The sequence below is a fragment of the Epinephelus moara genome, chromosome 5 (assembly GCF_006386435.1).
Source record: "Epinephelus moara isolate mb chromosome 5, YSFRI_EMoa_1.0, whole genome shotgun sequence".
NCBI classification, from domain to species: Eukaryota; Metazoa; Chordata; class Actinopteri; order Perciformes; family Serranidae; genus Epinephelus; species Epinephelus moara.
Window position 1 is genome coordinate 4,701,266 of NC_065510.1, and position 14,533 is coordinate 4,715,798.

The 14,533-nt window shown below is 44.5% G+C and overlaps 1 protein-coding gene across 1 annotated transcript in view; it reads left to right on the forward strand.

The window, feature by feature from the left end:
* The window catches only part of LOC126389693 (echinoderm microtubule-associated protein-like 6), a 62,149-nt gene that overhangs the window by 9,633 nt on the left and 37,983 nt on the right, over window positions 1-14,533 (forward strand). Inside the window, exons 3-11 of the mRNA XM_050043481.1 lie at window positions 8,087-8,246; window positions 8,864-8,962; window positions 9,179-9,247; window positions 9,364-9,549; window positions 11,465-11,600; window positions 12,318-12,519; window positions 12,603-12,740; window positions 13,065-13,321; window positions 13,455-13,664. Of these exons, the coding sequence (XP_049899438.1) occupies window positions 8,087-8,246; window positions 8,864-8,962; window positions 9,179-9,247; window positions 9,364-9,549; window positions 11,465-11,600; window positions 12,318-12,519; window positions 12,603-12,740; window positions 13,065-13,321; window positions 13,455-13,664 (1,457 nt within the window). The remainder of the gene's footprint in view (window positions 1-8,086; window positions 8,247-8,863; window positions 8,963-9,178; window positions 9,248-9,363; window positions 9,550-11,464; window positions 11,601-12,317; window positions 12,520-12,602; window positions 12,741-13,064; window positions 13,322-13,454; window positions 13,665-14,533) is intronic.

Here is a 14,533-nt window from a genome sequence, read left to right on the forward strand (position 1 = left end):
ACACACGTGGTTACGTTTAGCCGACACACACACGTGGTTGCGTTTAGCCAACACACACACACGTGGTTACGTTTAGCCAACACACACACACGTGGTTACATTTAGCCAACACACACACGTGGTTACATTTAGCCGACACACACGTGGTTACGTTTAGCCGACACACACACGTGGTTACGTTTAGCCGACACACACACGTGGTTACGTTTAGCCAGCACACACATGTGGTTACGTTTAGCTGACACACACACACGTGGTTACGTTTGCCAGCACACACACGTGGTTACGTTTAGCCAGCACACACACGTGGTTACATTTAGCCAGCACACACACGTGGTTACATTTAGCCAGCACACACACATGGTTACATTTAGCCAGCACACACACGTGGTTACGTTTAGCCAACACACACACACGTGGTTACGTTTAGCCGACACACACACGTGGTTACGTTTAGCCAGCACACACGTGGTTACGTTTAGCCAACACACACACACGTGGTTACGTTTAGCCTACACACACGTGGTTACATTTAGCCAACACACACACGTGGTTACGTTACGTTTTGCCAACACACACACATGGTTACGTTACGTTTAGCCGACACACACACATGGTTTGGTTTAGGAAAAAAGAACAGGGTTTGTCTTTACAATCTTACAGGAAGTGAACACCGGCCTCCTGGGTGAAAGTCGGTGGTTGTTGGACCCATCCACACCACTCGGAATTTCGGCCCCTTAACTTACGCTGTTCGTCTGCGTTTTTCTCCTGATGCCTCTGAGAGCCATTAAACAACAACAGCGCCTGGCTGCATATCACGCCAACGTGAAAGGATGGCTTTTTTTTTCTCAGTGTGCATCATCATGGTGATCTCTGTAGACGAGGACCTGCTCCCTGTGCAGATATAAACAGCTCATTCTGACCTTAACGAGAACACAACCATTCGGATTCTCAGCTCGTTGAAGAAAACACACTGATTAGATTTAAATCTGACATCCTGGAGCTTTAAGCAAAAATACAAAAAATTGATTTCAGTTTTTTTCTCCCAGTTTAACAAATTTCTATGATAATAAACTCAACATCTAATAATTCTGGACAAAATAAGAAATTAGATTTTTGTTATTCACAGAACAGTCAGTCAATTAATAACAGACACAGAAACTAACGATGAAGCATTGACGGCTGGATCGACCTTGTGAAAAAAAAAGGTGTGATCTTTCAGAGAATACTGTATAAAAACTGTAGAATTGTTTCTGTTCAAAAAAGAGAAATAAATTAATTTGTTAATATCGACATAAAACTTCAAATAACACTTTGGTTAATTCAAAGATGGTGTTTGTGATATTACAGTTTTGTTGCAATTAAAAAAACAACATAAAACCACTGTAAAAACTTTAAGTTATTTCTGTAAAATTAGGATATTTTTACAGCGTACATGACGATCATGTGACTCCGTGAAGCTTCCTGAACTGACTGTGATGGATGGCTATTGGCTGACTGTTACGTCCAATCACATTGAGTCAGGTGGTGACAGTGACAGCTGTCGACGTTATAACGAGGTTTATTTTTCATTGAATAATTTAATCTTTATTCTTTAATGATAAAGACGTTGGTTCATGAAGGACGGTCTGTCTCAGCACAGTCTTTCAGACAAACTGTAAACGTTGTCTTCGTCTCGGATCGAACGCCGGTTCATCGATTAGACGCTCCTTTAACCGCTGACCAGAGGGACACAGACAGGAAGTAGGGGTCGTGTTTGAGACGCACGGCCTGATGGGAGCTGACAGCTGGAAGAAAAATGCTGACGATGATGACGAGCTGATGAAGCTGCTGAGTCCTTCCCATCATCCTCTGCTCGGTCCTGACACGTCCTTGTCCTCTGTCCACTGTCTCCGTCTGTCCTCTCGCTTTAAATGAGACATTCTGTGTGAGGGGACACAGGGACAGGAGGACAGAGACATGAGGACAGGGACATGAGGACAGAGAGGGACATGAGGACAGGGACATGAGGACAGAGACATGAGGACAGGGACAGGAGGACAGAGACAGGGACATGAGGACAAGGACATGAGGACAGGGAGGGACATGAGGACAGGGACATGAGGACAGAGACATGAGGACAGGGACAGGAGGACAGAGACAGGGACATGAGGACAAGGACATGAGGACAGGGAGGGACATGAGGACAGGGACATGAGGACAGAGACATGAGGACAGGGACAGGAGGACAGAGACAGGGACATGAGGACAAGGACATGAGGACAGGGAGGGACATGAGGACAGGGACATGAGGACAGGGACATGAGGACAGGGACAGGAGGACAGAGACAGGGACATGAGGACAAGGACATGAGGACAGGGAGGGACATGAGGACAGGGACATGAGGACAGAGACATGAGGACAGGGACAGGAGGACAGAGACAGGGACATGAGGACAAGGACATGAGGACAGAGAGGGACATGAGGACAGGGACATGAGGACAGGAGGACAGAGACAGGGACATGAGGACAGAGACATGAGGACAGAGACAGGGACATGACAATAGAGACATGAGGACAGGGACATGAGGACAGGGACACGACAGTAGAGACATGAGGACAGAGACATGAGGACAGGGACACCTGCAGCCGCGCAGATGTCCGTCAGCAGGCAGCTCTGTGTAGAAACCTTTAAATGCTTTGTCAGCCAATCACACGTCTCTGTCCTCGTCTGTCTCTGTGAGGTCACTCTGATGTTTCGCCGCCTGCTGATGAGGCTACAGTTTTGACAGGAAGTTAAGAACATGATGAGCCGAGCGGTTGGCTGAAAGTCAAGTGACAGAAACACGATTTAAAGCTGTTTGACACGAGCACAGATTGTCAGACGGGACATTTATAGAAACTGGTATTGTGGGTTCTTCTGAGCGCGTGCACGGCGCTGTGGAGCGTTGGCGAAATAACCAATGTGTCGGTGAAGATTCTCAGTCGTCCAGGTCATGGTGATCCTAAGTGCTGTAGCATAGGCAGCTGGACCTGCTTGAGTTTCGTGAAGACATTTGGCCTCTCATCCAAGAAGGTCCCTCAGGTCTAATGGACTGGTATTTGTAGAAACCAGTGGCAGTGGTCAGTCTGTCCACCAGGAGGAGCAGTGGAGTTACTGAGGGAGCTCCCCATATTTAATGATTATCACTATAGATGATACCATTATTATGGCTGTGTGAATGTGATGTATGCTGCTGTTACACCCTCTCACTCCATTTACACAGTGTGCAAAAGACAAGAAGTTTTTTTAACCTCAGTGAACATGTTGTTTTTCAGACTACACGCCAACAAATATGGACTGAAGCAGAATCTGTTGTTGGATAAGAACAGCGTGTGAATATTGGAAATGATGACAGAGATCTTTTCTTTTTTAATTATTATTTTGAGGACTGTACAAGGCTCTGCACACGCTCTGCCTGCTGCACGCAGCTCGGCTTCACCTCACTGATCCGTCACTGTGCGTCTGAACAGATTCATGGAGGAGAGATTTCACAAAGCTCTGCTCATTCAGCCGTTTGACAAAGTGTGACAATGACTCCTCGGCTCCTCTGCTTACCACATGCTGATAGCATCATCTTGTACCCTTTAGTTCCTACGGAATGGGCCGTTGCCATTGAGTGGCCATCTGAACCAGATCCCAGCCCCCACACTGCGTTAGCAGCACTTGTCTGAGCAATAATACGTTTCTTTATTGTGGCTGTGCAGTAATTATATATGTGTAGTTCATGGTGCTGTTAGTCCGCCCTGCCTCCACTTAAATATGTGCGAAAGCCTCCAGCAAACTATTGTTTTTTTTGTGTGCATGTTTTAATACTTAATTACGCCATGGCATTAATCGTGACTATGAAAGAGTAGAGAAAGGTTCTGGTTTTGTCGGGTTTTTAACGAATTTCATCAGTTTTAAATATGAAGAATTGTAAATGTCACTTGGCCGAGGCTGTCAGTCAGTCAGTGGATGGAAGTTGGCTTGAAGTTGGCAGCAGCTGGAAGGCTTTCAGAAGGCCTGGGAAATCTGAAGAGGCTGCATCTGTAACTGTGCGTTCAAGACGTAACGTGGGGCGCTGATTCACAGGATATCACACAAACCGTTCTAAGAGGATACATTGAACGCACAACAGCTAGCGTTAGCATCACATTTAGGTTCCAGTTAGTTTCTGGGTTGTCTGGATAATGGTGACTGTATTCTGCTGGTGACAAACAAAGGTTTGTGGAGCACTGGTGCTCTTTAGTCAACCAGCCTGAATTGCCACCAGTTCTGAGTGGAACCAATGTGATCAATGACGTGTCATCAACAGTGGGCGTTACACAACAGAAGCAAAATCGACGAATACGTTAATTACATGTGAGCTTTTGTTCTGTTATTACAGAAATGTTTTTGACCAGAAACAAGTCTGATCTGTAGAATAAGACATGTCCACTGATGTCATCACGGTTTAAACTTCAGGTCAAGAAAAACCTGCTGTTTTTTGTTTTCATCTGAGAAGCAACTTTTCAGGTTCTGAACCAGTTTGTTTTTGGTTAAAATCCTCTGAACGGTTCAAAAGTAGGAGCAGGAACCAAAACAGAACCAGTTCCATGTTGGTGGAAAAGTGATATGTGTGGAGGTGAGAGACACTGCAGACGAAGACAAGGACGGACACCAGGACATATGAACTGGTTCTGATGAAGAAGACCCATCTCCACCAAACCCTTTCAGTACAGCACCTTTGGAACCAACAGTGACCCTTCAGACATGGTACCTAGTAGGGGTGCAACGGTACAGGTAGCCCATGGTACGGTCCGTACCTCGGTTTTTGGGCCACGGTTTCGGTTCGGTTTCGGTACGTGTTTTGTGCGTAAAGACAACAATTTTTTTTCTCCCAAAATGATCTCTTTATTTTGTTTGACTTTGCACTTGACGTGCTGCTGTGTTGTGCTACAACCTATTCAACGCAACACAGGCTCTGCTGCATAGACCGGCTCGGGTATAATTGTCATTCAGGAAAATGCGAAAATAAGATAAATAATATGAAGTTATTTAGTTTGTTTAATAAAAGGACAAGGGATGGGGGGGGGGGGGGCACTAGACATGTTTCAAGCAACATTTGCAGACAGTGAAATTTCTGTTAACAGTTTTCACTCGTCGTTTTATGCAACAGTGAAACCGAAATGATCCCACACCAGAGATTTGTATGAAGCCGGTGCTTCTTCAAACTTGTGTCTCTCAGCTCTTCTGCTTCCACTTGCCATGGCTCTCTATGTTTGTTTGTTCCGCTTCTTTTCTGTGTGAGGCGAGCGTCACTTTCCCCGGCTCCAGTTACAACAGTGTGAGGGGGAGAGTGGGCGGAGCCACAACAGTGATTGGACATTAAAGGAAATGGCCACTTTAGAATGAAAATACAGACAGTACTTACTGACCCTCGTGCCGACAAGAAGTCCAGCGTAGTTTTTCAATCCACAGAACTCGTTAGGGGTATCGGAGGATAACAGCTACACTTGAAGTGCACGGAACCCACATTTTGAAAATGTAATAAAACTCCACTAATGCATTTCAGAAACGTCAGAACGACTCATCCGTCGTAATCCAAGTGCTCTGAAGCCGCAGCATGCAAAACTGACTTGAAAAGACGTAATTTACTCCACTTTTATTGCATCATTTCTCACTGTGGTCAGTTAGCCTGCAGGAGTGCTGTGTTTACATGGCAACTTGCGCGAGACTAGCTGATGGTGCTAGTTCTCGAGTCTCGTGCGAGTTGCCATGTAAACACAGCACTCCTTTATGGATGGCGGGTTTTTTAATAGAAATAGAAGGAATAAAAAAGGTGGAGGCGTAGCTGTGTACATCAACTAAACATTGAAATGTAAGGTCATTGGGAATATGACAACTGTAGACAATATAATGGGAATTATCAAAGTGGCATTATTAATGAAAAAGCTTAAAGTGCTATAATCAGTTGTGTTAACGGATCACCAGGTTCCTGTGTAGAGACCTTTACAGCCAAAATAACAGGGTTTTTTTATGTGGAGACTTTAACATTGATCTTGAAACCACATCTAGTGAATTCATAAATTCAATGTATAGTTTGAATCTGTTTCCAAGGATATATAAACCAACAAGAATCACAGCACAGAGTGCAGCTACTATTGATAATATTTTTACAAATGCAATAGATGGAAAAGTAGAGAGTGGGATCTTGATAACTGATGCAAGTGATCATTTACCTGTTTTTACAGTTTATAAAAATATAATACTAAGGAAATCATCACAGGAAAATGAATAAGAAATAGATCAAAAGAAGCATTGGAGCCACTGAAAGAAGACTTAGAAAAACAGAATTGGGATGGAGTGTATGTAAATGATGTAAATATAGCTTATGATCCATTCATGACATTATTGATTGATTTGTATGAAAAAAAAACTGAGTATTGCCAAGAAAAATGTTGTCGACAAACCATGGATGACTAAAGCACTGCCAAGTGCCTGCAAGAAGAAAACTCATTTATATAGATGTTTCTTAAAGCTAAGGACAAAGGAGGCAGAAGACAGGTATAAGCAATATAAAAACAAATTAACATGATTAATATTAATGATTAATAGAGTGAGGGAAACTACATTTTTGGGGTGTCATGGCGGATGAGAATTTGAACTGGAAATCACATATAGATAATATAAAGGTGAAAATATCATGAACAATTGCTGTATTACACAAAGTTAAGGATTCGTCAGATAACTTGCTCATTTTATATAACACTATGACTGTTCCATATCTGACGTACTGTGTTCAAGTGTGGGGAAATGCTTGTAAAACATATACTCAGTCAATTTTCATTTTACAAAAAAGAGCCATAAGAATAATCAGTAGAAACGATATAGAGATCCAACAGGTCCATTATTCCTTCAGTTAAAATTGTTGAAATTTCACAAATTAGTAGACTACAGTATTTTACAAGTTATGTTTAAGGCTCATAAAACACGTTGCCAGTTAACATCCAGAAAAGATCTGAAAAAACAGAGAGCCACTATAACTTAAGAGGAACAGAGATCTTTAAAAAGCGGAGATTCAGGACTAAAGTGAAGGAGTCAGTTTATGGAACAGTCTGAACAAAGTAACCAAAGAATCTAAATCCAACATTACATTTAAAGAGTGACTAAAACCAGTGTGCTAAGGAAATATAATGAACTATGTTAGTTAAGTTCGATTGATATACCTGTTGTCATGACAGGGTTAAAAAACATATGTGTGTGTGTGTGTGTGTGTGTGTGTGTGTAGATATCTTTGCACGTATATGTGTACTTTGAATGTTAAAAATTGAATTGTAAGTCAGCAACTAAGTAAGCAATGTGAGTGGCTGTGTGAGCCTGTTGTTATTTTATTTATTTTGTTGTTTGTTTGTTTGTTGTTTGACAGAGGGGTAGATTTAATAAGATTATTCTTCTTTCTGTTCCCTTTCATTCAAAATATGGGAACTTTTGTGTTATTTTTATTTTAGTGTTTTTTTGTCAAATGAATAAATAAACTAAACTAACTAAGGTCATCAACTCATGCATTGAGTAACATTACAAGTTAACGTTCCACCTTAAAAGTTGCCGGCAGTCGGCCCAGTGAATGAAGTTATTTTTTTCTCTTTCATTTTATAGTTGTAGTTTACTGATGTATGAACAGAGGTTACATAAAACCAGAGTGACCGTCCTCTACTGACCAATCAGACTGCAGGGTTTCTAGCTCCACCTTTTAGTACCAGATCTGTGTGCTAGGTACCCCAACAGAGGGGGGACCAAACATGGGGACGCTAAGGAACGCTTCTGTTGGGACCATCCACAACTTTCACTGTGGAGACAGAAACTATGAACTGAACTGAACTGAACTGAACTGAACTGAACTGCACCGCTCGGTGGAGACGAGGAGCTGACTCCTGTCAGTGTAAAGGAGTCCTGCTCCTTCTATAAAGTTACAGGATGATGTTTGTAATGGATTGTGCGGCCTGTAGAGGGCGCTAACAGGAGCTTACACTGATGGTCTGTGTATTAAATATCTCCCTCTTTCTGTCTCTGTCTGTCTGTCTGTCTGTCTGTCTGTCTGTCAGTCTGGCGATCCACCCAGATAAGATCCAGGTGGCGACGGGTCAGGTGGGCAAAGACCCGTTCATCTGTATCTGGGACACGTACGCCATGCAGACCGTGTCCATCCTGAGGGACATCCACACACATGGAGTGGCCTGTTTGGCCTTCGACTCTGACGGACAGGTCAGACCACGCCCACTCATGATGATGATGTCACTGTGGCAGGGTCCATCTCGAAAGTGTTTTAGAAATGATCGAGAGAGCTCCTCAGATTATTTTTACAGACTTTATTTTTTTCTTTTTTGGTTTTAAAAGCTGTTTTTATTCCATCATGTTTTCATCCTTGAGCTGAAAATTAAATTTGTGAGTTGAGTTGCCAACTACGTTTGTATGACATGACGTGTACTGTGAACAGGGTCACCTGAGATTTGGGCAGACAAGCCGTCAGACCCTGTGAAGGATTATAAATGGACGAGGAAAAGTGTGTGTGTGTGTGTGTGTGTGTGTGTGTGGTTGAAAATGCTAATCTTTAAGAATTAGCTGTCGCCCCATATATCACAAAAATATCTGCACGTGAACTCTATATGTCAGGAACACTTGGGGCCCCAGGATCCAGCTCAGAGGAACTCCAACACATGTACTGACTGAATGACCCGCCAGTCAGTCTGTAAGTGATAGCATCGTCCAATCCTGTGGTCTGAGTGTCTGTGGTGGGCGGAGCCTCACCCGTGGATCAAACTAAACAAACTAAATGACTCATTTGATTCTCACGTGTTTGTTTCTGGTCTGTGTTTTCGTAGCGGCTGGTGTCGGTCGGTCTGGACGCCAAGAACACGCTGTGTGTTTGGGACTGGAGGAGAGGACGAGTCCTCGCCACGGCAACCGGACACTCAGACAGAGTACGGCTCTTAAGTCATTCACATTGACTCTGTTTGTTGCAGAAACACAAGAAACGGCATTCAATAATCACTGACGTTTGTTCCTCACTGTTTTCATCTGTTTCCTCTGAGTCACCAGGGAACAGAGTCAGTCTGTCAGTGGGAATTGAATTCTGGGAACTCTGGTAGGTCTGGTTTTGAAAGGCGTTGTAAGTTGTCTTTCTTGGTATTCTGCAGATCTTTGACGTGGCCTGGGATCCGTTTCAGTCCAGCCGTCTGGTCAGCTGTGGAGTCAAACACATCAAGGTGAGACAGAGTTTGATCTTTCACTTCCTGCTGAGCTGATGTTTGGTCTAAAGATTGTTTCCTGTGTCCAACTGTTGAGTATCACACATGTACCGTCTCACTGGTTGTGTCTGTAGTTCTGGACGCTGTGTGGGAATGCTCTGACCCCGAAGCGAGGGATCTTTGGGAAGACGGGCGACCTGCAGACCATCCTGTGTGTTTCTGCAGCCAAAGATGAGCTGACCTACTCTGGAGCTCTGAACGGAGACGTTTATGTGTGGAGAGGAATCACTCTGATCCGGACCGTACAGGCTGCACACGGGGTACGTCGATCGACGATGACATCATGTTATCAGCTGGAGGTGCAGCTGCCTCTCCCCCACAGGGCTGTAGGCTCCATAGGAGTGTTAAAATGTGTTTGTCTTGTTGTGTTATTGGGAGCCAGAATAGAAGGAGTCATGGCTCAAAACCAGCCGCCACTGCCCGTCAACAAAAACAAAGACAACTATGGTTAAATGTGATAAGACCAAAGGACTGGACGGAGGCCATCATCAAAAATGCTCACATGTGCAGCGCACACTTCATATCAGGTTAGGGAAAAAGTATTTCCTGTTGTAGGGATGAATAAGGTTATGTGTATTAAGGGTTATCATGTCCACCTCATCAGAAACTGGGGAGGGATTAAGAGGAATATTGGATTTCTCTGGAACGCTAACTTTTTAGCACATTAGCTAACGTTAGCTTCCATAGCAAAACAAACAAGTGTGGTCCTCCTTTGTAAGATTGGCTTCCTGTGACATCATCCATCCACTGAGTGAGAGCATACGGGTCGGCCAGTCTGGTCCCGTTGGTCAGTGTTTACTTATTCAAGTAACACTGGCGGTCCCGGAGAGTGAGTGACCTGACATGGTGCGTTGGTAAATTCAGTCTGACGCTCTACACTAAAATGAGAGCCCTGTTGGTGGAAGAAACGGAGCGTTATATTTCTACATGAATGAACCAACGGTTAAGTTAATCACACATTCACTCCGCTCGGCGCTCTGCTGCTCCGTCTCCACAGACAGAGTGTCCAGAGTGCGCTCTGCCACTCTGAGAGTGCGCTGCTCTGGATAACCCAACGCTACATTCAGACAGCGCTCCCAATTTATCAACGCTCCAGTTTGTGTCAGAGTGCGCTCCCACACTCACAATGAGTGTTTCTGAACGCACCACTCACATCATCTTCCTCCATCATCTAAAACAAGACAACACAACTTGTTAGCTAGCGCTAGCTAATGTCTGTGGAGAACTGTTTTGCCTCCAGCTAAGCCACGCCCACCAACAAACATCACACTGTTTACTAACAGTTAAAGGGTGTATAGACCCTAAATGATGTAGATCAGAGATGCTGCAGTCAGTCTGCACTGTCCTGTGATCAGACTGGAAACATCTTGAGGTGAACAAGAGACACTGCAGACCAGTGGAAAGAAAATTTACAAAATATATTCAGGTTGATTTATGCGAAACTATATATTTAATCAGATAATGCCTAATTTGCATATGTAAACATTAGAGAGGCACCATATTGGTATTTTCGCAGATATGTAACAACTCATTCGAGCAATAACTGATATCGATACATCCACATTTTCTCACCTAATATCAGTGACCATCATCATCAAGTCTCTGCTGTAGATGAATTAACATCGTATCATACACACAGACTGTGATGGTGACGGAGACATGAAACACTGTTCAGTGTAGTATTCACTCCTTCATAAACAGAACATTTGTAATACAAAATAAATAATTGTCTTAATGTGAGTCATCAACAGGGGACGTCTGATGGTGATGTCTGTTAGTTAAAAGTTTTGCTCTGTTCACATGCAGTGTTTCCCCTTGTGTGTGTGTGTGTGTGTGTGTGTGTGGTGTTTATCCACAGTCAGTGTGTTCAATCAATCAATCAATCAATTTTATTTATAAAGCCCAATATCACAAATCACAATTTGCCTCACAGGGCTTTACAGCATACGACATCCCTCTGTCCTTATGACCCTCACAGCTGATCAGGAAAAACTCCCCAAAAAACCCTTTAACGGGGAATGTCTCTGTCTTTGACTCTGTCTCTGTCTCTGTCTGTCTGTGGCTGCAGCGCTGCTGATGTTTATGTCACAGTGGAAATCAGTCATTCAGAATCTGTCACTTCCAGACATGAAGGGCTGATGGGAAAATGTTCTTTGTGTGTAACGTGTCGTTCAGGCGGGGATCTTCAGCATGCACGCCTGTGAGGAGGGATTCGCCACGGGAGGACGAGATGGCTGCATCAGACTGTGGGACGTCGACTTCAAACCCATCACAAAGATCGACCTGAGGGAGGCGGAGCAGGGATACAAAGGTGTGAACATCACGCTACACAGAACCAGTATGAACCGATAGGAGTGGGGCAGTTAAAAAGAATCAGTCACAGGATCAACCTGTGGAATGTTTGACAAATTCAGAATGTGTAGTTCACTTTGCAAATGGTTAAAAATGAGGTGGTGAACATGTAAAACTGAGGTTTGATTATTAGATGACACCTTTGTTTATGTATCGGTGCCGTCTGAGGCTCCGTCTGTACGTGTCCTGATATTTTCCTCGAAGTTTGGGCCTCTCGGCAACGCAAACTTTTTTTAATTTTTTAAAATGCCCTCTGGGGTGAAGATTTATCAAAACTCCAGTTACTGTTTATCTGTGTTTAATATGCAGGACTATGTTGTTGATGATGTAGCGGCTGCACGGCTCCATAAATCTGTGGATTACCGACTTTCAGTCATGGAAATACACAAGTCACAGCAGCAGCAACACTGTCTGTGTGAACACATGTAAACGTTTGTCGTTTAGCGTTCAAGTGTAGACGGAGATATTTTGTACGAGAATGGAATTTTTATTTTTATAATGGAGGGAAAACTATCCGTTTACAAAAATATCTGGATGCGTACAGACAGGGCCTGAACCTGTTTAAGTCAGATCTGTTTCCTGTTTGAGTCAGGTGTGTTTCCTGTTTGAGTCAGGTGTGTTTCCTGTTTGAGTCAGATGTGTTTCCTGTTAAAGTCAGGTGTGTTTCCTGTTTCAGGTCTGTCGATCCGCAGCGTTTGCTGGAAGGCAGACCGTATCCTAGCGGGTACGCAGGACAGCGAGATCTTCGAGGTCATGGTCCGAGACCGGGACAAACCTGTTCTGCTGATGCAGGGTCACAGCGAGGGCGAGCTGTGGGCGCTCGACCTGCACCCCAAACAACCGGTCGCTGTCACCGGGAGCGATGACCGCTCTGTCAGGTCAGTCTGACCCACTATCGCCACCGCCAGGGCAGCTGATCAGCTGATGTCCCCTCTCACCTGTCCGTCTGTCTGTCCTACAGGCTGTGGAGTCTTCCTGACCACACTCTGTTGGCTCGCTGTAACATGGAGGAATCCGTCCGAAGTGTCTCCTTCAACAACGACGGCTCTCAGCTTGCTCTGGGCATGAAGGATGGATCCTTCACCGTGCTGCGTGTCAGGTGATCTCACCTATGTGAGGCCGGAGGATGGCGTTGATAGGGAACTACTCCATAAATGTTTGTTACTACTCCAGGAAAGATCGTTTTCTAATTGACCAACCAAACAGCTTCTTTGGTTAGCGGGCAGGTCAGCCTGAGAGATAAGCGACAGGAGCTAATCCAGGAGGCTAATTTATCCCTTCATCTTGTTACCTGAGTTCAGGACCTGAAAGCCTCTGATTGGACCAACAGCATGAAAACTTACTGACGTTTGATCAGAATCTCATATTAAAGTTATTTAAATTGCTGAAGAACTTGAGGTAATTAATCTTTTTTTTTTTTCAGGGACATGACGGAAGTCGTGCACATCAAGGACAGGAAGGAGGTAATCCATGAGCTAAAGTTTTCGCCGGATGGTTCCTTCCTGGCGGTGGGATCAAACGACGGGCTGGTGGATGTATATGCTGTCGCCCAGCGTTACAAGAAGGTGGGCGAGTGCAGCCGCTCCGCCTCCTTCATCACGCACCTGGACTGGTCGGTCGACAGCCGCTTCCTGCAGACCAATGATGGCGCCGGAGAGCGGCTCTTCTACAGGATGCCAGGTATGCGCAAAGTGTTCACTCTGACTTTATTCTCCCTGATCAACTGTACTTCAGGATGTCTAGACCAGGGACTTACTTATCTCCCAGAATTCCCTGACCTTCTGACCCTGTGACCTCCTCCTGTGTCCTGCAGCAGGGAAGCAGGTTCCAAAAGAGGAGGCAAAGGGGATCCACTGGATGACGTGGACAGGAGTCATTGGGCCGGAGGTGAACGGCATCTGGCCCAAATACTCCAACATCACCAACGTGAACTCTGTGGACGCCAACTACAGCAGCGCCGTGCTGGTGACCGGAGACGACCTCGGCCTCGTCAAACTCTTTAGGTTCCCCTGCCTCAAGAAAGGTCAGTCAGAAACCTTTTCAGCCCCTTTTACCCCTTACCCCAGGTATGCATCATGGATGGAGGGCGTTGCGCAAGTGATTCAGATTGCCACCTTGAATATCTTCGTGTGTTCAAAGAAGAAAGATAAAAAAAAGAATGTTTCTTCTTTAAAAATGGTGACGCTTCCTGTGTACGTCCTCAGTGAGGAACACTGCGTCATGGTTTTACTTTTTATTTGTCTAAACTGTCAGAACCATCAAAAACACAATTATATACTTTTTCTACATAAACGATAAAAACTCTTCGATGACACGATGAATTTTTTTTATATTTTCGTCAGATATGCAGCAGTGACTACTGGGTAATATGTATGCTGGTGATGTCCAATGTCAAGTCTCTATTTGTGCCATTACAACACATTCACGATAGCGTGCACTGGGGCCTGGTGTAACTTCCCTACGCCCTGGCATTGTGGGATGCACGGTGGGAGTAAACAGCAGCAGTCAGATGGTGGATCAGACCCTGAGCTTTACTTCTGTTATAGAAAGTGGTCTCTGGCACAACTTCACTGATTCACAAGGTGCATGGAGAGTGAGGAAACACTAGACAATGTCAAAAGAGCTCCAGCAACACTTGTGGTATGAAAAACAACTTAATTGACCGAGCAGTTCAGTTCATAGTTTCTGTTCCCACAGTGAAAGTTGTGGATGGTCCCAACAGAAACGTTCCTTAGCGTCCCCATGTTTGGTCCCCCCTCTGTTGGGGTACCTAGCACACAGATCTGGTACTAAAAGGTGGAGCTAGAAACCCTGCAGTCTGATTGGTCAGTAGAGGACGGTCACTCTGGTTTTATGTAACCTCTGTTCATACATCAGTAAACTACAACTATA